At 44.1% G+C, this 23,357-nt stretch overlaps 1 protein-coding gene across 1 annotated transcript in view; it reads left to right on the top strand.

Annotated features, from left to right (window-relative positions):
* The window catches only part of LAMB4 (laminin subunit beta 4), a 98,333-nt gene that overhangs the window by 705 nt on the left and 74,271 nt on the right, over window positions 1–23,357 (top strand). Inside the window, exons 2-9 of the mRNA XM_087861193.1 lie at window positions 8,037–8,098; window positions 12,843–13,000; window positions 16,184–16,319; window positions 18,819–18,892; window positions 19,970–20,158; window positions 21,092–21,155; window positions 21,323–21,537; window positions 22,613–22,733. Coding sequence (XP_087717319.1) covers window positions 8,065–8,098; window positions 12,843–13,000; window positions 16,184–16,319; window positions 18,819–18,892; window positions 19,970–20,158; window positions 21,092–21,155; window positions 21,323–21,537; window positions 22,613–22,733 — 991 coding nt within the window. The 5' untranslated portion in view covers window positions 8,037–8,064. The remainder of the gene's footprint in view (window positions 1–8,036; window positions 8,099–12,842; window positions 13,001–16,183; window positions 16,320–18,818; window positions 18,893–19,969; window positions 20,159–21,091; window positions 21,156–21,322; window positions 21,538–22,612; window positions 22,734–23,357) is intronic.

The raw sequence follows: 23,357 nt of genomic DNA, 5'->3' as shown, positions 1-23,357 counted from the left end.
ACATAAGATTTCTATGAGAACTGTCATTTAAAATGTGTAGAATAACCCCTTTGAAGTGTGCCAGAAAAAGAATTAAGGGCTAGTATAAATATGTGGATTATAACGATCCCCGTGTTAGAGATTACTGTGCAGTTTGCAGAAGGAAGGCTGCAGAGAGGCTGTTTCCCACGCACTGCTTGTGCCCATGGGTCTACCTAGGACAGTGTTTGGACATTGTGGGCAGCTTGACATTAAATCCCCCTCATGTCTTCGTCTGTTGCCTCCACGTAGTTTTGACAAAAAAAGAAGAAAATCTTTGACGAGCTGTCACCTTGAGCACAGCCTGCCAGTGAGGACAGATGAGGTAATGTTGGTGGTCAGTAAATTAAAATTGATTAGCAGTGCCCGGAAACTAGTTATTGTCAGTTTCACGTACTTTACTGTTTATTGCAACACTTAATATAGTTTAGGACCAGGGTCCTCTAGCGGGCATTCGCTAAACCATCACCAGAACACATCCAGTGCCTTTGTAAATATATTTACACAGTCTTTGGCCAAATAAGAGGTGTTAGTATGTTTCTTTGTCCTGATTACTTTTACAAATATCACTTAAACTCACCAGTGAATTTAGCAAAAAAGAAATTGTACTTAGCCTCTGTGAAGCTTCTCAAAGGCCAGGTCTGGTACACCAACCAGAAAAGCAGCACCAATGAAATGGAAAGCCTGCTGAAGGAAGGTATGGGGGCGATGACCACCGCGCCTGAAAATGTTGCTCTGTGTACAGCCATGCGTTTTATAGTGACTGGGCGATCTCAGAAAACAGGATTCGTAGAAGTTGCCAGATGCTATATACTCTAACATTCATCTAGATTGGGACTTAGATCATCTCAAATGGGAAACAGAAAACTGGGAGCAGGACCAGAGCTGAGGCGCTTATGGAATTGAAGGGTGGGGGGACAAGGTCCTGACCAAGGGCACTGTTGATACTTGGGGCCCGATAATGCCCTGTGCACTGTAGGAGAGTCTCTAGCAGTATCTCTGGCCTCTGACCACTAGATGTCAGTAGATCCTCCTCCCCAAGGCGGCAGCTGCAAATGTCCGCAGGCCTCGTGTTCTCTGCTGGACAAACCAATCCTGAGAACCCTCCGCGCACGTGAGAAGCAGGAAAGCTGACTGGGGCCTCAGCCTTTCCAGTGTAATCACAGGGATCAGCCATAATCCACCTTCACTGAGAAGAAAGGAGATTCTATTTCAGGAGTTAGACTGGAGTGAGGGGAGATGGAATGAATGAATTAGTAACAGGATGCCAAGAAGCCATTGCAAAGTGACATAGAGAAGGAAGAAAATGGGGGATGATTGAAGTCTTTTTCCCACATTTTATTGGACAGTTCAGAGAGAACATTTTTAGTAGCCTGAATTCACCAGAATTAACTCACCTCTTCATAGCCTGGGCCTCAGGGATTTCAGAGATAAAACCCCAATGTTGGCCTTCCTTTGGGACCATTCCCACTACTTGGGTGGGGGAAAGGAAGCCGGGGACCCCAGCCCATTTTCTACCCATCACACCACTGGGCCTGGTAGAACCCCACATGTGGATGCTTTGGCCCCAGGCCAGTGCTTCTGACCTGAGAGCAGTAAATCCTTCACAGGATGTGATTCAGGATTGTTGCCCTAAGCAGAGTTCTAGATCAGTTCTAAATGGAGACGAGGACTGGGAATGGATGAGCTCCTTTAGAGTTTCTTCCAACTGTGATATGAAAACAAAATCAGGAGTGTGGATGGGTGGTTACATCTGCAGCCCCATTGATCTCCCAAGTGCCTCCCGTTACAGTATGTATGTATGTATGTATTTTTATTTTTTTAAAGATTTTATTTATTTATTTGAGAGACAGAGAGATAGAGACAGCCAGTGAGAGAGGGAACACAAGCAGGCGGAGTGGGAGAGGAAGAAGTAGGCTCCCAGCAGAGGAGCCTGATGTGGGGCTCGAACCCAGAACGCTGGGATCACGCCCTGAGCAGAAGGCAGACACTTAATGACTGAGCTACCCAGGCGCCCCCTATTACAGTATTTAAACCTTCAGGTTTAAAGATACCTCTAGATTCACAGTGGGGCTCTGAAAAGCAAAGACCTATGGAAATGGGGAGAATATCAGGTACTAGACACCACAGAATAAGGCGGAGGGGCAAGAGGCGGAGAGAGGTCCGCATGAGGGAGCACCCAGGATTGGCAACTTGCACGAGGATCGTGAAAACAAGGCCAGAGCAGCCCCAGCAGGGAGGAGCCCGCCCAAGGCACAGTCAAGGCCTTCAAGTCAGGACAGATGAGGTGAAGTTCGTAAAAGAGGCAGTAATAAAAATCAAGCTAGAACGCTACGCCTGCAACTGGCATCAAGGTTGGGTGCTGACCTATTTTAGCAGAAATGCAAACTGTAATGAATTCAAGTTGGCAGATGTTTTTGGTGTTTTTCTATGTACCTCCGGGACAAGAAGATGAATGTTTGCCTTCAAGTGCTTACAATCTATGGGGAAGGTTTAGACGAGGTCATAACATTTGTTTAAGAAATAGAGTGTTTTTCTACAGTTACGCATTTACCCCAGAGAAATGAAAATACATACATCCACACAAACACCTGTAGGTAAATGTTCATAGCAGCATTATTCGTAATAGCCAAAAAGTAGAGAAAAATGTCCATGAACTGATGGATAACTAAATGAAGTGGTATATCCATATAATGGAATATTATTCAGCAATTAAAAGGAGTTGCCGTGCGGATAGCCGCTACACTGTGGATGAACCTTAAAAATATTATGCTCATTGAAAGAAGCCATCACAGAAGACCACATATTGCATGATTTTACTTACATAAAGTATCCAGAATAGGCAAATCCACAGAGAGAGAAAGTAGATTAATAATTCCCAGGGCACCTGGGTGTCTCAGTGGGTTAAGCATCTGCCTTTGGCTCAGTTTATGATCCCAGGGTCCTGGGATGGAGCCCTGAGTCGGGCTCCCTGCTCAGTGGGGAGTCTGCTTCTCCTCTCCTCCCCGCTCATGCTTCTCCCTCTCTCTCTCTCTTTCTCAAATAAATAAAATCTTTTTTTAAAAAGTTCCCAGGGGCTTCAGGAAGAGGCAGATGAGGGTGGTGACTGCCAGTGAGTATGGCATTTCTTACTGGGGTAGGGAAAATGTTCTCAAGTTAGCGAGTGGTTTGGTTACACAACTATGTGAAAAACTAAAAGCTGCTGTAAGGGTGAATTTTATGATACGTGAATCATCTTAGTAAAGATGTCACCAAAAAATAAGGAGAATATACTTTATGCCTTGAAAGAGGTCGTAAGCCCTGTGGAGATGAGGTTACCCCTACTCAGAGAAATGGGAACTTTCATAGGAGAGACCTCATCTATGAAAGAAAACTCTTTTTTTTTCTGTTTTTTCTCTGGAAGCTCATTAACAATATAAAAAGCTTCTTGCTTCTACTCAAATGGGAAAATCACTTCTGGATATCGAGAACCAGAAAAAGAAGGCCTTCACCAAGCAAGCTCTAAGAAGAGTATGCACGTTCAGACAGGACCGATCTAGTGAGGTGGAGCTCGCTGACAGGTGCCCCCATCTGCCCGCTCTGTCCCCCAGTACCACAGTCTGGACCTGCAGTGCCTTAAGTGGGGGGCCACCCAGACCAGGCAGACATGCACGTGCCACGGAATAGATTCTGGTGAGGTGTGACTGTGTCCCCAGGAGCAGTAGCAGCTCTGGTCTTCAGCATGTGGACCCGGGAGTTACTGATGAGCGGTGGTTCTCAAACTTGGGGATACATCAGCCTCATCTGGAGGGCTTTGTGCAAGCACAGGGTGCTGGGCCCCATCCCTCGACTTTCTGAATCGATGGGTCTTGTCCCAGGGCCTGATCACGTGCATTTCTAACCAGTTCCCAGGTGATGCTGATGCCGCTGATCCAGTAGGGTGGCCAACATTTGAATTTGCCCAGAGCAAAGGGCATTCCAAGGACCTGGGAACTTTTGGTGCTAACACCAGGAAAGTGCTAGGCACTCTGGGTTGAACTGGTCACCTTGTTAAATCCATGGAGCACACATTGAGAACTGCTGTTTAAGGAGAAGAGATCAAGTTTAGATTCGGAAGCATGACAGGGAGGGATCAATGATGACCCTCAACATTCTGGTCTAAGCAAGTTGGGCCATGGTAGCCCCAGTGGCTCCCAGACTTTGCTGCATATCGGAATTACCTAGAATCTTTAAAAAAACAGAACAAAACACTGTTGCTGGCACCCCCCCCCTCAGATATTCTGATTTGATTGGGACAAAATGTTCCCAGGGCAGCAGGATGTGTAAAGCTCGTTGATTCTACTGTGCAGCAACGTTTGGGAGCCATAGCTTGTGCCCTTCTCCTAGAATGGAATCCAGGAGAAGAGCAGGTATGTGGGCAAGTTGATGAGTTTTAGGTGTTCACGAGCCACTGGTGGTTCTCAGCCCCGGTTACATCTCTGGGGAGCATCGTGGACACTTTGACACCTGGGTCCCACTCCAGCCATTCTGACAGAGCAACAGCCATTTAAAAATGTCCCCAGGTACATACAATGGAATATTGTTCAGCCTTAAAAAGGAAGGAAATTCTGACACGGGCTGCAACACGGATGAACCTTGGAAACATTATACTAAGTGAAATGAGCCAGTCACAAAAAGACAGATACTGTATGACTCCACTTGTATGAGGTACCTGGAGTAGTCCAATTCATACTGGTGGTTGCCATGGGCTGGGGGGACCAGAAATTGACAAGCTGTTTCCTGGATACAGAGTTTCAGTTTTGTTAGATGAAGAGAGTTCTGGGGATTGGCTGCCCAACAATGTGAATGTATTTAACCACTTTCAAATGGTTAAGATGGTAAATTTTATGTTACTTGTATTGTATCAGAAAATAAGTACTTTTTATTTTTATTTATTTTTTTTTTTAGACTTTATTTATTTATTTGACACAGAGAGAGAGACAGCGAGAGAGGGAACACAGGCAGGGGAGTGGGAGAGGGAGAAGCAGGCTCCCAGCGGGGCAGGGAGCCCGATGCGGGGCTCGATCCCAGGACCCTGGGATCATGACCTGAGCTGAAGGCAGACGCTTAACGACTGAGCCACCCAGGTGCCTCAGAAAATAAGTACTTTTTAAAAGAAGTTATGAAAAAATAGTCTCCCTAGGGGTTTCTGAGCTGCGGCCAGGGCTCAGCCAGCAGGGGAATTATCCAGAAACCCAGTGATTCTGCACTAAGGTGCTGATGATGGGTGTTGAGCAGTTATGAATACGAGAATGATATCTATTTTAGTCTAGTTTGGGTTCCTCCTCTAGTGCTCTCTTCTTCGGGGCAGGTCAGGCTGGAACCCAGCTGATGCATGCTGGGAAGTTCACTTCCTTGTATCATGATCTTGCTGTTGCTTAAAGGTACTTCGCAGACTGACAAAATTCCCAGGAGTTTATTTGCATCACAGATGTGTAATGAACTATGATATTAAGGAAGATTTGTCCCCCCAGATGCTCTACCAAAGGCATCGCTTTCTTTTCTTTATTTTTTTACTTCAGTTAATTAACATATACTGGATTACTTGTTTCAGGGGTCCAGGTCTGTGACTCATCAGTCTTATATAATACCCAGTGCTTATTACAACACATACCCTCCCCAGTGTCCATCACCCAGTAACCCCATCCCTCTGATCCCCCTCCCCTCCAGCATCCCTCAGTTTGTTTCCTAAGGTTAAGAGTCTCTTATGGTTTGTCTCCAAAAGCATTCCTTTCACATGAGCTTTTGCTCCTATGGTCAACACAGCAGTTCTTCTCCTTTCTCTCTAAACCTGGGTCATTAGAATTGTGCCATCTTCGTCCTTCCCACCTTCCCAGAGGAGGGAGATTTTAGCCCAAGGTCTGTAGCTGGAAACAGTGTTTCCATTTGGAATCTGCCCTGTGAATGGATTCCCCACTGGAGAGAAGCAGGGATGCTCCTGATATTTCCTGCATAATTTCCATGGCCTTCAGCAGCCCAGAGGCTAGATCGTTTCAAGCCCTTAATTGTAGGCTATTTGCATACCATCATAATCTTACCAAGTTCAGTTTCTCTGGCTATAGAGAGAATACTTTCAAACTTTGCTTGTATTGCCCATTCTTATTAAAAGGATAAGCACGTTGTTAATCGTCCTGCATTTGACAAAATGAAGCACGCAGGCCGGAGTTCTGAATCCAGGACAACATCAGGATGGGGGATTTCATGGTATCAAAAGTATAGCTGAGTGAGGGACCCAAGCCACATGCCCTGAGGAAAAGGTGACAAGAAGACCTAGAAAAAGCGTTCGGGTCACCCCGTACAGAATGGAACTTCTGAAGGCTCCATTCTGGATTCTCCTGTAGGTCTTGACAAGATTTCATATACAAGCAGCAGTCCAAAATCACAGACTTTTATAAGAGAGAGGACTCATTTTCAGTTCAAGGTGCTTCGGGGGGCACTGCTTCTCAGTGAGTCGTTTTCTTATGACATCGGGACGTCCAAAACGAAGCCCAGGCTGGAGGAGGAACTTGGGTCACAGAAGGAAATTCGCCTAAAATCAGGCATTTAAACAAAAGGCTTCCCAAGGAGGCTGGCCTTTGAGTTTAGGAGGGTGGCATTCAAGACAAAGCAAAGAGCATGAGAGGAGGGTTCAGAGAGCGGAACACCTGGCACATCAGGTTAGAGGGACTCAGAGCGGGGGCAGGGAGGAAAACAGTTCACTAGGAAAAACCTCCAAGGATCGAAGGGCAAACATAATTCTCACCTGTAGATATATGGAAAAGCATTTTCACGCTCACTACTACCCAAATAGAAACATTAAAACGGTAACGATAAGGTATAATTATTTTTGCTCTTTAGATTGACAAAGCTTAAAAAATTCATAATACTCCGTGTTGGGAAGGTCACGAGTGAGCAGCTGTTCTCATGGGCTGTTGGTGAGCATGTGCACTGGGACGAAGTGTCCACACGGCAGGTAGGCAGTAACAGCAGCAGCTTTATACACACACGTTACACCCATGTAGTATGTATGTATGCATATGTACTCTTTACACACATACATGTTTGCGTGCACACAGACACCCAAACACACACATGCTCTTGGATCCATTATTCTCACTCCACTTAATGTGTCCTGGGGAAAAATTCAGGATATGAAGAAAGATTTAGCAAAAATGTCTAGAACAGGAAATACTAGAAACAAAGCACACATCCACCGAAAGGGGATTCGTTAAATAAATTCTGGTTCCTGTGTTCAGAGAAATACTATCCGGTAATTTAAAAACACCGGTGCAGGAGAGCATTTTACTTTCTCTCCTCCCAACCCCTACGGGGCATGTATACTCCCATCTCTGTCAGGCTTCCCCACACAGTGATGGGTGGGGGGGGGGGGTCTCCATCTAGAGGGACATAGCTGAATCTACAAAGGGACACAAGTTTGGTTTGTGGAAGCCCCCAAGTGATCCTGATGTCCCTCAGTATGTTGAAAAATTACTGATGTAAAATTATATATGCTGATTCAGAGAGATGTCTGGGATGCATTGATTGAGACAAGCATACAGTGTGCTATCATTTTTGAAAAATACTTATATGCAAGGGAAGCACTATGGAAAAACATAAAAGTGAGATATTAACCACTTGTCTCTGGGCGATAGTACTACAGATAATAATTCCTTCGCTTTGCCTGTCTGATTTTTCTATTTTTTCAATAATGAGTACGTATTGATTGCATAATTAAAAATTTTTTTCTAAACAATAAGAGGACAAAAATAGTTAAAAATATGCAAAGGAAATTATATTTGTTTCATATTAGTTCCTACAAACTGTTGATGGCATTCTTTGATTTCAAGAAAATAGCAAATATTGGTAAAAATTTTATGCACTCTTACTTTTTAAGAAATTGGGCACTGTAGATATTTTGTGTCCCTAAAGAATTGTCACATTTTTGAATCATTGAAAATCGATGGCAGTTATTAATTCTATCAGTGACTGGCTTTAACCTCCTTTTTTTTTGTTTAACCTAGCAAAACTGAATTTAATCTGTTAAAAAGCATGCGATTTCCACTGGCCTTTTTTTTGCACCTTGGTGAGTATTGTCAAAATCCATTTTCTGCTTTTATTGAATTGTTCTAAAATATTTAGTAAAAATGATTTTAAACATATCCACCTCTTTTTTTCCTGTTCTATATATTTTCATGGTTCTTTTGCTGTATAGTTATGTCCAGCAACTAGAAAATTCCCCTCCAGTATGTTTACTGTCCACACATACTTATTTCAATCATCTTTAACAGAATATTACTATCAGCAGATAAGTAAAGGAAGATACTGAGGAAAGTGAAAATACTTTCAGATTCCTAATTTACAAGTAGAATGCATTTTAATTTTTAAATGGAGTCCTGTTTCAATGTAGCACTTGTCCCAGTAATGAGGTCTTGTGAAGAATTTACAGGCAAAATTCCCTCTTCTGAGTAAGCGGCAGCAGCTCCTCTCCACTGAAGGGCCAAATCCTCCACGCCTCTGCCATCTTTAATAAACTGAGAATAATTTACATTAGTCACAGAGAGGATGTTTCCAACAATTAGTCTCTTTTGATCCTGACTTTTCTGTAACAGCCCTGCTTCTAGTTACTAAGCACTAACTAAATTGCTTAGAATCTTCTCTTCAAAGATTCATGCTGAATTTCTTCATGGCAGCCAACTTTAAGAATCTCATTTTTTAATTTTGCTATTCCCAAACCCTCAGGCAAGCTCCCAGTTAGATTTGCTGGTGGTGGAGAAAAGAACAGCTCAAAGTAGGAAGTGCTCATTTGTTCTCTGTTGAAAATTCTCTGCCTTGGAGGGGTGAGCCGCAAGCCACTGGGAGCAGAGACTCATTCCACTGCCTCCCCCAGGACAACAGAACTTAGATCTGGCCTCAGATGGTCAGAGAAGAGCTGTTTCCATTTACATCTGCCTCAGATGCTCTCTTTGGGACTAAACTTGTGTTCAAAATCAGAAGCAACCACTGAGGATCACTGAACCTCCATATAGGGTAACTTCCCCACACCCTGCCAAAATTCTAAACCACAGCACGTTTGCTCAGAGACCCCTCCGCAATCAGGAGACCTTTCTGTCAGGATGAAAGATCTTCAAAACCAAATTAGCTTGGGCAGAAAAGGACCTTGGAGCGCCTGGCTGGCTCAGTGGGTGGAACGTGCAGCTCCTGATCTCCGGGTTGTAAGTTTGAGCCCCATGTTGGGTGTAAAGATTACTTTAAAAAAAAAAAAATCTTAGAAAAGAAAAAGACCTCACTGCAGTAGACCCTGGGTTTCTAACTGTAAGCTTACCCCGATCTAACCCAAATCTCTAGGGTTGCCTATGGTTAAACTACCAACCAGGTTAATGCCACATCATCAGCTTGGGCATTTTCTGGTTTGTAGTTCAACCACAGGCATTTATATAAAAATTGGAGCCTATTTAAGCACTTAGTCTTGCCTTCTGACTAAGGAAGATTAGGAAAAAGAATCCTAATATGTGCATTGGCCAGGCTTTAGGAACTGGACACAAAGTACAAACCTTACCTAACATGCATTCTTTGTAAGGTTTTTTACCCATAATAAGTAATGTGTGTGTGTATGTTTACAGCCTCTAAATTCCAACATGAATTCTATATGAAAACATCCCACGTGTTTAAGAAAATGAGAACAATCTGCAAAATGAGAGATTATATAATAATGATTATTTCTACAAAATGATCCTGCACTTTACAGAACATTTGCTGTGCATTTTCTTTAAATGACCAGATCTCCTAAGTTCATGTTTAATCAGATCCTATCTTCAAGATGCATATTGTTTTTGAGGAATGCATTAATTCTCTAAAGACATAAGCATCTTTATTCTTTGAATCAATTCCAGCCTGTTGCTAATGTGATAATCTGGCAGTTGAAAACTTCAACCCAGGAAGGATATTGCTAAGGCTGTCTGTGTTCGGGCATGAAGCTTTAACTGCTTGTATTGCTGGCCACTTTTTGCCAAGTATTTGAGGATTGAAATTCATATTTGCATTTAGACTATTACATGAATAATAATAATTTGATTTCCCTAAGTCCTGGGATACTTTTATTTCTGAAAAGTACACATCTGATCAAAACAAGTTAGGCCAAGTCAGGTTATAAAAACATGTTAAATCTCTGAGGCAGCAATTCCAATAAAAGAATTCAGGATGGAACTTGTCTAGAAGAATAAATCCCTGGAAGGGAAGTCTTAGCTAATCCACACATAGTGGCATTAGCAGAGATTTTTATCCCTGACCTTGTCTTTAAAAGCCGTTGTCTTTGGGAGTCCAAACTTCTGATTGGTTGTTTATCCTAGAGGTCAAGTGTAAAGTAAAAGGAGATCTGGGTTTGGATTGTTGGGTGAAGAAAAGGAAAAACCCATGTTAACCAACCAAGGATCACTTATTATACAATGAAATGAAAGTATGCAGTGGTGTTAACTTTCTTCACATATCTATCTTCAAGAAGGAAAAAGCACTGTTGTGCCTTTGTTTTGAAATAATAGTAATCTTTGCAAGGAGAGTGAAGACAGAAAATTCCTTGTCCAAACGGGTATTTGGTAACCTGTGCAAAGGAGACATTACGTATCATATTCTTATTTGTAGATCGTGATCTATGTATTGATGCCTGATAAGAATCACAGAGTGACCAGATGAATAGAATAGTTCATGTGGGGAATGTGGGCATAAGAGAGGAAAAAACATTACTTTTCAATAGCATCTATTTTTGGAGGACAAGTTGAAGGAAAGAAATCCTTTAAACGCAAAACAAGACCATAAAAAAAAAGTCTTACAGTTTTTACAATTGAGAAAGCTAGAGAGAAACGAAGCTTATTCCACAGTATGGGAATAATTTTCCATTTTATACCCATCCCTCTCACTCCTATCTGCTGGAATCAGGGCTTGGTGTAAATCATCATGTCTCAAGGGAAAAGTATGTAAGTGTAGGCCGTGTATGTATGTATTATCTTAGAGTGTAGGGTTTACTTGATTCACCGTCCAGAGGCTGGTGGGGTGATTTTGAAGGGGCACAAGATTCTGTGGGTTTTTTCACTTTTTATTTTGAGATTATTGTGGGTTCTCATGCAGTTGGAGAGATCCCATACACCTTTCCCCTAGTTTCCCCCAGTGATAACGTCTTGTGTGAAGATAGTGCAGTATTACAACCAGGAAATTGACAGTGTTATAGTCCATGACCTTATTCAGATTGTGTCAATTTTACCAGCACTCCTGTGCCTGTATTGAATTCTATGCAATTTTATTCATGTGACCATCACCGAAGTTAAGGTTCCGAAAGCTCCATTACCCTCAAGGAGCCCTAGTACGACCCTTTTCTATCCATACCCTCCTTCCTATCTCCCTAATCCCTGACAGCCATAAATCTGTTCTCCAGCTCTATAACTGTCATTCAAGAAATGGAGCCATGCAGTGCATAACCTTTTAATTGGCTTTTTTCACTCAGTGTAATTTGCAAAGTTTTAATTTTAATGAGGTCCAATTTACCGATTTTTTCCTTGGATGGATCATGTTATTGTTGTCAATCCTAAAAGGTCTTCACCTAGTCCTAAGTCTCAAAGACTTTCTCCCAGGTGTTATAGGAGTTTTATAGCTTTATAGTTTTATATGTTACTCTGAAGTCCAGGACCCATTTTGTGTTAATATTTGTATAAGGTGTAAGGTTTTGGTTACAGTTCATTTCTTTGCCTACGGATGTCCGGTTCCTCCAGCCCTCTTTGCTGAAAAGGCTACCCTTCCTCCATTTAACTGCCTTGGTGCCTGAGAAATCAGTTGGGCTTATTTGTGTGGGTCTGGAACTCCATCTCTCATGACATCCCAAAGGGGCATGATTTGTTTCATGGTGAATCCGAACCCAACAATACAGGTTAGAAAGGGGGTCAGTTGAATTTACATGTTTTAAGAGAAAGTTGTTTCCCAAGGATTTCTTAAATTCTCTGATTTTCTACAGGTTGGAATAATGGGTATGAGAGGCTGAATTAATATTTTCCTTCCTTGTGTCTATGCATGAGTCTACATCATTTGCCCTAAAATGACACATAGAGAATTTCTAGTACATACAGGTTGTCTCAGGTTTCCTAGATGCAGAGCCTGAGACAAGGGTTTGTGTATCAGTGATTTAGTGAGGGAGGGCTCTGAGGAGTAGGAGAGTGAGAAGAGAGGCAGGATGTGGTCCCAGCTAGAGTGGGGCTTCATCCTCCTCCGTGAAAGATTCTGAGCACAAACCACACCACGGGGTTGCTCCCAGCCTGAGGCAGTGGTGCCAGCCTTTTGAACTGTGTATCCGTCAGTCACTGGCTACAGGCTGGCCCAGGTGGGGACATGAACTCAGATGGTATAGCCTGGCAAGCTAAGAGATTTCCATGAGGCCACGGGCACCAACAACATCCACAACTAGAGTCTTCATGACCAGAAAACCAGAGAACTGCTTTTAAAAAAATAAATGGGGAGCGCCTGGGTGGCACAGCGGTTGGGCGTCTGCCTTCGGCTCGGGGCGTGATCCCGGCGTTATGGGATCGAGCCCCACATCAGGCTCCTCTGCTGTGAGCCTGCTTCTTCCTCTCCCACTCCCCCTGCTTGTGTTCCCTCTCTCGCTGGCTGTCTCTATCTCTGTCGAATAAATAAATAAAATCTTAAAATAAAATAAAATAAAATAAAATAAAATAAAATAAAATAAAATAAAAATAAATGGGACTATTAACTTTCCAACTTAACTGGTTGCTTCTTTAAGCCTTTTGCTACCCTTAGACTTCCTTCTAGCAGCCGTGTCTGTTGTGTTCAAGGATTGCTCAGTTACGCGAAAGCCCAAGATGAATGCAAAAGGGGCTCCTGTCACCCTATGACTGGCGATCTCCTGGTGGGTCGCAGCACACAGCTCACAGCTTCTTCTACCTGTGGGCTGGACGGAGCCCAGAAATACTGCATCCTCAGCTACCTTGAGGTGGGTTGGTTCCTTGTTTATTTGTTGGGACATTATTGAGTCGATGACATAGATTTTTCCACGTACGTTGGGGACCAGCCAGGCAACACGAAAGGACACATCACCCTTTCCTGAACATCAGAGGCACAGCTGATAGGATTCCAAGTCCAGGAGCCCTTGACTGATCAGAAATAGGGAAGATCCTGTTTCATCTCTTTCTTTTTACCTTTAGAAATAGACAGAAAAGGCTCCTTGGTTCAGCCTTTGAAGGGAATTACTATACAATGTACTGTTCTACTTAGCTGACTCCCAGAGAGTAAATTCAATTGACCCATCAGTGAAGATCGAAGATCCCTCAGGGTCTCAAGGCCATTACCCCTTAATGTGAGCTCTCATTGTCCTGCTTTGAGGGGAGGGGGGGTTGTAGAACACCAAATTGACGGCATGCCAGCCTCACAATGCCACTTGGAAATTGTCTTGTCTAAAGGCCATAAAATCCCAATATGAACATATTTCCATGCCCTTTTTTCCCCCTTAAAGACCAGTTTTATAAAAGGACCATTTGCTTTACAGTTTTTTCCTTCTCCATGCTTTGGGAGCAAAACAAGCATCCAAGGTCATCTGAGTATCCTACCTGCTGAGGGAGCCTGGGGCAATCACGTCAACCCGTTTTTTAAGAGGATGTGCAGGAAGGAAGTTGGACATAAGCCTAATGTTCGCAGCCCAGGCTTTTCCATGTATTGTTCATTGAAAGCAACTCCTGGAGGTCTCTGGGAAATGCTTTGTATTCTAATTGGTTTCTAGTAAAGGAGGATGATTATAAATAAGTGAAGACAATACCTGAGTGCTTAGCACTGTTCTAAGTTTGGGAAGGACTTGTGTCAGAAAGCAAATTCTCTACATGTGCAAGGAAATGACACTAGAAGTTTTGTTCAACTCTAGGCCAGGTGGGATGGATGGCCCTTCCAATGACTTCACTAATTCCAGGTCCTCTGGACAAAGGAATGGTTCTCAACACTAATATTAGAAACTCTCCAATGCTGGCATCACCCATCTTGTTCTCCAGCCACTGGCATTTTGCTTACTGTTGCCATAGCCAACTCATGACATACTCTGACAATAATTAGGAGTTGGTACTCCTGTCTTTCAAAGCCACACCACCAAAAATAGAAGTCAGTCAAACCTCAAGGTTTCTTTTGTCTTGAGAATGCCAGAAATCTTAAAATCTTAGAGCTGGAAAAAAAAATCTCAAAATATCTTCGGGCTGACAAGGTGTTCCAGGTGCGGCTACAAGGACTGGTCCACTTAAACATTTGTGCATCACGGAGGATGGTTTTTTCCCTCATCCATTATCTGACAAATTGCTATCAAGCCAAACATTCTTCTCAGAAACTTCAAGTCAACATTGACCCATAGCGTTACCCAATTGGGACTCCCCCATCTGGTTACTGCAACTGAGCATCCTGTCTAGCCAGGTCCATCAAAGACTGTGCATCTAAAATATTTAGAGAATAAGCCCCAAAGTTAAACATTTTCCCTAATAATTTCCATAGTCTGGAAATCTTTTGAAATCTTGACATCTTTTGATGGAATCATAGGCCTTCTGCTTGATGGAATCATAGGCCTTCTGTTGGTCTTTCAGGACAGGTCTGGGGCAAGCCTCCCCATATGCAGAATAGATCTGGCTTCCATTGCTCCTTAATTTCCAAAAGGCATTTTGATGGGTTTTTTTTTTTCAAGTATAAGGCTTATGGTGGCCAGTGATTCTAAAGAAGTTACGTGGATCTCTTGAAAGGCTGGTTTACTTTGACAGACGTTAGCTGAAATAGTCATTAAAATCACCACGCAGTCGGTCAACACATTTTATTGAGTATCTACTGTGTGCCAGACACTGTTCTAGGCAAGGAGGATACAACCTTCTACGAAACAAAGTCCTCATCCTCATTCGGCTTAAATTCTAACGATGGAGACAGACAGCAATCCGACAACTATGTCATATCGTCTCAAGTGGTGATAAGGGCTTAGAAAATACCACAAAGCAGAAGAAGAAACAGAGAGTGGCAGAGGCCGTAAGGGTGGGGAGCTGGTGGTATTTTAGGTAGCAGTCTCTCTGAGATGATCGCAGTTCATCAGAGCCCCGAAAAAAGGGAAGGAGCAAGAGATGGGAAAATTTGAGGGCCGCGGGACAGGGGAACAGAGAACAGCTTATGTCAGGACTGGAAGGCAGTAGAGTTCCTGGTCAAGGGAGGTGAGTGTAGCTGGAGTTGAGTGAATCAAGGGAAGACTCCATAGAGGGAAAGACAAACAGTGGGTCCCTGTAGTCCACAGTCAGGACAGGAAATCAGAGTTTGCGGGAACATCTGCCAGCATGTCTACTGTTGTAGGCAACTTCCGGCGTGGAGGGTTACCACACACAGCCCCTGCTTCCTGGAAGCTTTGCAAAAATGCCCTCCTGGCATCCCAAAGCTGTGAGCCAGGAGCAGCTGTGCAGGCCATTGGCAGTCCTTTGGAAGTCTTGGGGGGATTTCCTTAGGAGTTTTAAGTAGAGCTATAAGTGGATGCGTTAAATTAGGCAAGCTCAAAGGCCAGTCTTGGCTGTTGCCACCTTTGGAAATCCATTCCAAATGAAGCAGTTTCAGTTCACTAATAAGACCTTTTAGTCTGCAAGACAAGGGGGCAGGCCGCTCTGTTACGCGTTCAATGAGAATCTTTTACAAAATCCACATGTGTCGATGTAGAGGTTTTGGTCATGGAAGCTTTTCTGCCAAAAACTAGGTCTGAGAGGGAAAGGAGGATGGTTGCAGATAACCTGGTGGCCAAGTGTTTCATTAATTTCTTGCCAAATATTCATTTTCTAACTAAAAGTAATCCCTCCTCAAAGAATGTATTCTGATTATTTCTCTACAGTTTAACATAACCTCCAGATCATCTGCCTCTTGTGTAGGACAAAAATTAGTTCCACATAAATTTGCATTTTTAGCCCAAATACATCAATTTATAAAATTTCTGGGTCATATTTTTATTGCATTTGTCACTGTTGTTAAGTACCTATTGATGGAAAAATTGATGTCTTGTTACTTCCTCTGCTTTTTATTTTTAGCCAGATTGAAAGACAAATATAGTAAGTACAGCTTGTTTTCAAATTCAGATCAACAATAAGTAATTATGACTCTTTATTTTTGATCTGATGATGGTCTTTTCCAGGGGGAACAAAAATGCTTCATCTGCGACTCGAGATTTCCGTATGACCCGTACACCCAATCCCGCAGCCACACCATTGAGAACGTAATTACAAGTTTTGAACCAGAGAGAGAAAAGAAATGGTGGCAGTCGGAAAACGGTACGATTGAGTTCCTTTCCAATTTTTCATTTCTCTACATTTTTAATAAGATGTCTTTCGCTCTGTGTGACTAACAATTTCACAGCAAGGAGACCTCATGGAACAGCCTCCACCGAGAATGGAAAACCCCGTATAAGAACAGACTTGATTTTCATTTCAGGAAAGGTTATTGTCCTCCAGAGAACTCCGTGTATTTTAAGCACCTAACTCCGAGTGCTTCACTCTTTCCATGTGCGGGAAGAAAATATCTGTGCATCCTTTTGTTCTTTGTAAAAAAAAAAAAAAAAAAAAAAAGGAAAGGAAAAGAAAAGAAAAAATAGGACACTTACAAGGTGCTGGTGAATGAAGACTAATATAAAACACACTGATGTAAATGGAATTAAGGGTGCCTGGGGAAAAGCTGAGAGTTCTCACCACGTACTTTTTCCTTCTGCAGCACATGCAGGGAGAGAGAAAAAGAACATTTCATTTCTTGCCGCAAGCCAAATATTTTCATATAAAAATTGAATTGAAAAGATAGTTGGTACTGACTGATGGCCTTTCCTTCCTAGATTGGCACCCTTCTCTGTTCATGAACAATTGTGGTATTGAAGCTTATATTGGCCCTGAGCACCCTCATTTCTGAGGTGCCCTGATCAGGACCCGACTGGGGATTCCTCACATCCCACCCCAGCCTTGGGCTTTCCGTGCTTGAATGAATGTAGGCTGGCTCACTCATGATGGCTCCTCTTTAACACCTATCGGGAGCCCTCTGCCCACAAAATGATTCCATTTGCCACATCTCCATATGTTGTACTGGGGCTACAGTCCCTTTGTCCTCTTCAGACGCCTAAGCTCATTTCCCACGGGGGATCTAGACCATTAGAGGAACACGGGAATAAGCATAATGTATAGGATCATAATATATAGGGCAAGTGTAATATGAGGCTGTTTTTCTGTGCTGTCCATTGGAAAAGCACATGATTGGTGTCTACTAAAATGCCAGCTCATTTTGGATCCCCGTTATTGATCCCTAATTGGGCTCTCCTTAGTGCACGGGAGGTGGCTTTGCCATAGCCACCTGCCTTCATTGATGCCATTTTTGCTTAACAGCTGGTTTTTATGGTTTTTTTTTTTCTGAGAGAGAGAGAGAGAGAGCACAAGCAGGGGGAGGAGCAGAGGGACAAGCAGACTCCCCACTGAGCAGGGAACCCAACACAGGGCTCAATCCCAGGACCCTGAGATCATGACCGGAGCTGAAGGCAGGTGCCCAACAGACTGAGCCACCCAGGCGCCCTGCTTAACAGCTGTTTTAAACCACATGTCCAGCATTTGTCCCACATCTCCTCACAGAAGGAGTGGCCACTCTGACTTGGTTTGCATCGAACAAGTGTCCTCAGCCAAGAACTTTCGAGAGCGGAAAGGAGATCTCCTTTCTAGAAAGGGTGAGGAGCCCTTGACCCGGAGCCAGGAATGGGGCTGCCCTCTGAGCAGCAAACCCTCTTGAGTGATTCACCCTCAAACAAAACGCCTCCATTCACTGCAGCCCAGTTCCTGCTCTCAGAGCTTCATCATCTGGTCCCGGAGCCCCTCGCCACATGCACTCCTGTGCATTTACAACACGGGTTATCCAGACTGAGATGTGCTCGAGGTGTAAAACCATTCCAGATTTCTAAGACTTCATTTGGGAAAAATGAAGCATTGTTAATGGTTAAAAGAAAGCATTATTTTTTTTTTTAATTTGACCACATGTTGAAATGAGACTGCTTTTGATATATTGGGTTAAATACATTAAAATGAGTTTCACCTGCTTGTTTGTACTTTTTTAAGTGTGGCTGTTAGAAAGTCTTAAATGACCCATGTGACTCCTATTCCGACTGGATAGTCTGCTCTAGAGCGGTCAGGGCTTCCTCTCCGTCCAGACTGAGACTGAACCTCCACGTCCAGGCTGGAGGAGAATGGCCGCTGACTATCTCAGTGCAGAGTCCTGGCCAGGATACTTCTTTCTTCTCCTCAGTCACGGAGGAGCCACAGATCCTCACTTCAGGGGGAGTATTTCAGGCTGTGTTTTATGCTAAGTGACGATAAAACTAGTCCAAGTGATTATTAAGCAGCTACTGGAAGAAAAGTGTGTGTCGTTTTTTACCAGGCTCTGGCTCGCTAGCTCATGGTTACGCACAGTCAAGAGGTGAGTTCAAGGATATGCGCCCCCGCCTTCCTATGGGGACCATCCCGAAGTCCCTTGGTGGGATGTAATACTTCCACAAAGTGGCCGTGTGCACTGCCACCATAACATGAATATGGGCACGATCTGGGTAAAACCTATATTGCTCTCCAATACACCTTCTCCTATGCATGGAGTGTTACGGGAAGCCACTGGACCAGACCAGGAAAGAGTGTGGGTGCCCATTCATGTGCTATCAAAGGGTTTTATTACAGGCACACCATAGGGAGGGATTAATGTGATAAATAGGGGTCTCTCAATATCACTGATTTTCTTCTTTCTGGATTTTTCTTTAGGTCTTGATCATGTCAGCATCCGATTGGACCTAGAGGCATTATTCCAGTTCAGCCACCTCATTCTGACCTTCAAGGTACAGCTGTGTGGACTTGCTGCCCCCTCTACCTACCTACCAAATGCTGGGCTTGCCTGGGATTTCATTTCCTTCCTTTCTGGCAGAGCACAGAAGACTTTGTAAATCTCTACTCAAGCTTTGCTATTTGGGTTTTGGTTCCTGAGTGGAAAACAAAACAAACAAAAACAAGCAAAAACAAAAACCCCACTACTCACTAATTAGTCACCTAGGTGGTCAACCAAAAAAAAAAAAAAGAAAGAAAGAAGTCTTACAAGATAGAGCAGAAAGGAAAACTCCAAGCTATGGGGTGATAGGGAGTGAAGAAAAATCATTTTCACAAGAAAAAGGCAGGAAATGGAAATTATTTAGGGAAATACAGAAAGGCTGTGATCAAAAGAGGCAGAAAAATGAAAGGGTCTGTACTAAGGATAGTTAGATGCCAGAGAAATCCTGTGCTATAGTCATTCCCAAATCATTCATCAAAATTCTAATTTTGTCGTCAGACTGGAAGCTGACTCATGGTAATAAAATATGAAAATAAAATAAAAAATGAAAAAAAAGAAAGCCCCACAAGTGTTTGCCCTCAAAGGGCTCACAGTCTAGTCAAGGATACAAACATACCTAGAGATTTAAAATCAATGTAAGATGGTACGTGCAGGAACTGACGTATGTTCAGAATGTTGGCGGGCTCCCTAAGGAGGTGAACTCCGCTTTGAGAAATCGGAAAAAGCTTCCCGGTAGATTTTGGAGGATTTTGCCAGAGAAAAGTGTTCTCATCGAAGAAAACCACATGCAAATCGCTGTAAAATATCAATTGCATCGGCTTTTTAAAAATGGACATGCTCTCCTTCTTCAGTGAGTAATTCACACAGTCCATACACATTTTTTAAACAGAACCAGATTCGAGGCAAAGTATACGCTCACGAAAGCTTGCCCACTGACTGGAAAGAGATTTCTGTGTGTTCGTTGCATGACAGATTTTCAAAGATACAAATAAAGTTTGGAAAACAGGGGTTAGGAAATATAAATGTTCAATGTGAAGACAGTGAAATCTGCCTGTGTGAAGCATTACAGGTTTGCCTCATGTTCTTCCAGAGTTTTCGGCCTGCCGCGATGTTAGTTGAACGGTCTGCAGACTATGGGCACACCTGGAAAGTACTCAAATATTTTGCAAAAGACTGCGCTGCTTCCTTTCCCAATATCACATCGGGCCAGGCCCAGGGAGTGGGAGACCTTGTTTGTGACTCCAAATATTCGGATATTGAACCCTCCACTGGTGGCGAGGTAGCCTCTCCTTTCTTGGATTTCTCAGATAGAAATTAAACCTTTTTTCGCTACTGTGGTTCATTTAAATGTAAACAATTTAGGTAGTGTTTACTGAAATAGAACCCAAGCTGTTGTTTTTTAAAGAATGAATGTGTCTTAAATTGAAATGAGTCCTGCATTTGTTTCGAACTCAGATAATTAGTATATACCTTATAGGAAATAACTCTGCACGGGGTGCCTGGGTGGCTCGAGTGGTTGAGCTCAGGTCTTGATCTCAAGGTCATGAGTTCAAGCCCCATGGAGCCTACTTAAGAAAGAAAAATAATTGTGCACATGAGTGCCCAGCTGAGGGTGAGTGGGGATTGAGACCCGAGGCTGGGCACTGGAGGCACAGGGCCCCCAGAGGAAGGAGCATCTGTTTCTAACCTTTGCGGTAGGCTAGCGGCGGCCCTGGTTGAGCTGTGTTCTCTCCATGCTCAGTAAACCCTCACCCAGCTGGAATCTGCCCGGAGCTTCCTCTGAGCAAAGCTGGTGACTGGCAGAGGGCCGGGGTAGGAGTGTGGTTCGGCGGTATTATTTTATCAGGTAGAATGAAAGAATTGGTGGCAGAAAGCAGCTCTAGAACTCCCTGGCAGATCCAGATGGTTGATGATTTGCTAAACTGTGACCCCAGCCCTCCACCCGAACCCCGGGGGAAGGAGCCGTGAGCGCTCCTGCCTTCATGGACTCCTTGGGCATAAAGAGCCAGAGTGACTGTTTAAGATCTTTCATTCATTTTCGTTCTTGGGACTTCTCTTCATGTGAGAACCCAAAGAATAATCTGCCTCCTACACCAGCAGGAGAGGCAATGGCTCCAGCCTCTTGTAAGGTCAGGATCTCTTCTTTGAGAGTGTATTTAACAATGCTGTTTTTGTTAAAACACTTGTATGCTTACCTATATTTGTTTTACAGGTTGTTTTAAAAGTTCTGGATCCCAGCTTTGAAATAGAAAACCCTTACAGCCCCTACATCCAGGGTATGAATCGCGCTCCGTTTTCACCCCAATTCCTTTTCTGAAATTTCACGTTCGGCCTTCTCCTCGTCACCGCGTGTCCGCGGTACATTAAGGGGATGTCGTCCGGGAGAGTGCCTTGACCTGGTGCCGCCTAAGTGCGCTTTGCTCTGCTGTTTTCCTTTCTCTAGACCTGGTGACATTGACAAACCTGAGGATAAACTTTACCAAACTCCATACCCTGGGGGATACGTTGCTGGGAAGGAGGGAAAACGGGTCCCTTGATAAGTACTACTATGCTGTGTATAAGATGGTCGTGCGGGGCAGCTGTTTTTGCAATGGCCACGCCCGCGAGTGCGGCCCGGCGCACAAGGTGCGGGGAGACTCGTTCAGCCCGCCCGGAATGGTGAGTTCCTGAGCAGTCGCAGAGGCCGCTGGCTCCCTTGTCTGTCCTTCACTGCGCTGCTGCTGAACGTAGATCAGACTCTCCACAGGGGGCTCCACCCTCGAAGTGACAGCTTTGTGTGGGCGCAGGTGTCCCGGCGGGGGGACGGGGGACGAGAGGGCTTTGGCTCCCCGGCCAGAGGTTCTTGTGGATTCTGCTACAGATGAATTAATAAGCAGCATTTATCATTTATGATTTCAGGGGAGCCCAACTTGCTCCCTTTTAGTTTTTTTTGTTTTTTTCGGGAATGGAGCTTTGGTGGCGAGGTCGCATTGTCCCACAAAAATGCCTCAAAGGTCTCTTGTGTGAGAGAGCTGTACTCCGTGCCAGGGTGTTGGACTAAACTCTGTCGCTGTCAAAATGGCCCCTCCAAGTGACGTTCTTGCCCTGGGAAGGACTGTTCCTCACACTGATCTCCTCCGTGCTTGGGACGAGGCTTCAAAGAGTGATGTGGTAGAAGAATTGTGTTTTTACACCGAGTCCCGAGGGTGTGTCCGCGAAATAATTTCAAACTGTTCGCCACAATCAGACAAGGCAAGATGGCCGAAGCTCCCGCCCTTTCCCTGTGGCCTCCTCACATTTCCCTAGAAATAGAACTTCTCTCCTTGAACATGGACATACAGGGCATTTTGGGGAAAAACCAAGAGAATCGCACCTTTTCCTCCAGTTTCTTTCTGTTTTCTAATTCCCTGTTTTCCCTTATCCCTTATGTTCTTCAGCCACCCCCTGCGCGCGTGTGCACACACACACACACACACACACTCCCCATCCTGTCTCTCCTTGTGCTGCCGGCTGCAATCTGTTGTCTTAAAACTAGAATTCAGAAATGCCAAAAACTGTAATTGTGTTTCCCGAACATCTTAAATTTTTTTCTGAAATTTAAGAGCTGGCTAAGCTAATGACAGAAGACAGTCAAGGTTGGTGCTATCACCAGCCGGGAACACGAAGACCCAGAGAGGCGCCAGCCTGCTATCTCATTTTCCGCGTAACAAACCCCAGCATCCTCCAAGCAAAGCCCCCTTTCCACACCATGCAGGTTCACGGTCGCTGCGTCTGTCAGCACGATACAGATGGCCCGAACTGTGAGAGGTGCAGGGACTTCTTCCACGACGCTCCCTGGAGGCCAGGAGCAGGCCTCGAGGACAGCACATGCAGAGGTATGTGGAGAATGTTCTCAGCCTGGAGCCAGTGTGCTCTGTACTGCCTCAAAGACAATTTAGTTCTGATTTCAGTGGGGCTGCAGGTGGCAGGGCTGATTGTCCTGTGGCTCCCGGCTCCTGCTGTGGGATATCCTAATGTTTCCCATGGCCTTGCAGAGAAGAGTACCAGCTTTTCAAGCCTTCACACCAAACACGAATGTTAATTTACACACTGAAACAATATGCACGCCATGTGGTCCCTTTCCGGAGGAGGGGCAGAGCCATAGAACAGTAATATCGGTGGGGACAGGGCCGCTCCAGGATCTGGTGAAGACTGCGTATGGTTCAGAGATCCCTACTGTTTTCCTGAATAGTCACACATTTCACTAACTGGATCTTTTTTTTTTTTTTAATATTTTATTTGTTTATTTGACAGCACAAGCAGGCAGAGCGGCAGGCAAAAGGAGAAGCAGGGTCCTCGCTGAGCAGGGAGCCTGACATGGGACTCGATCCCAGGATCCTGGGATCATGACTTGAGCCAAAGGCAAATGCTTAGCTGACTGAGCCACCCAGGCACCCCTCATGAACTGAATCTTAAACACCTATGTCAGGAGAGATGAGGACAAGGACCAAGTCTGACAG

Source organism: Ursus americanus, chromosome 3, assembly GCF_024610735.1.
Source record: "Ursus americanus isolate L20-20 chromosome 3, mUrsAme1.1.p, whole genome shotgun sequence".
Lineage (NCBI taxonomy): Eukaryota > Metazoa > Chordata > Mammalia > Carnivora > Ursidae > Ursus > Ursus americanus.
The sequence above is the reverse complement of the archived record's forward strand: the minus strand, read 5'-3'. Positions and strand labels throughout refer to the sequence as shown.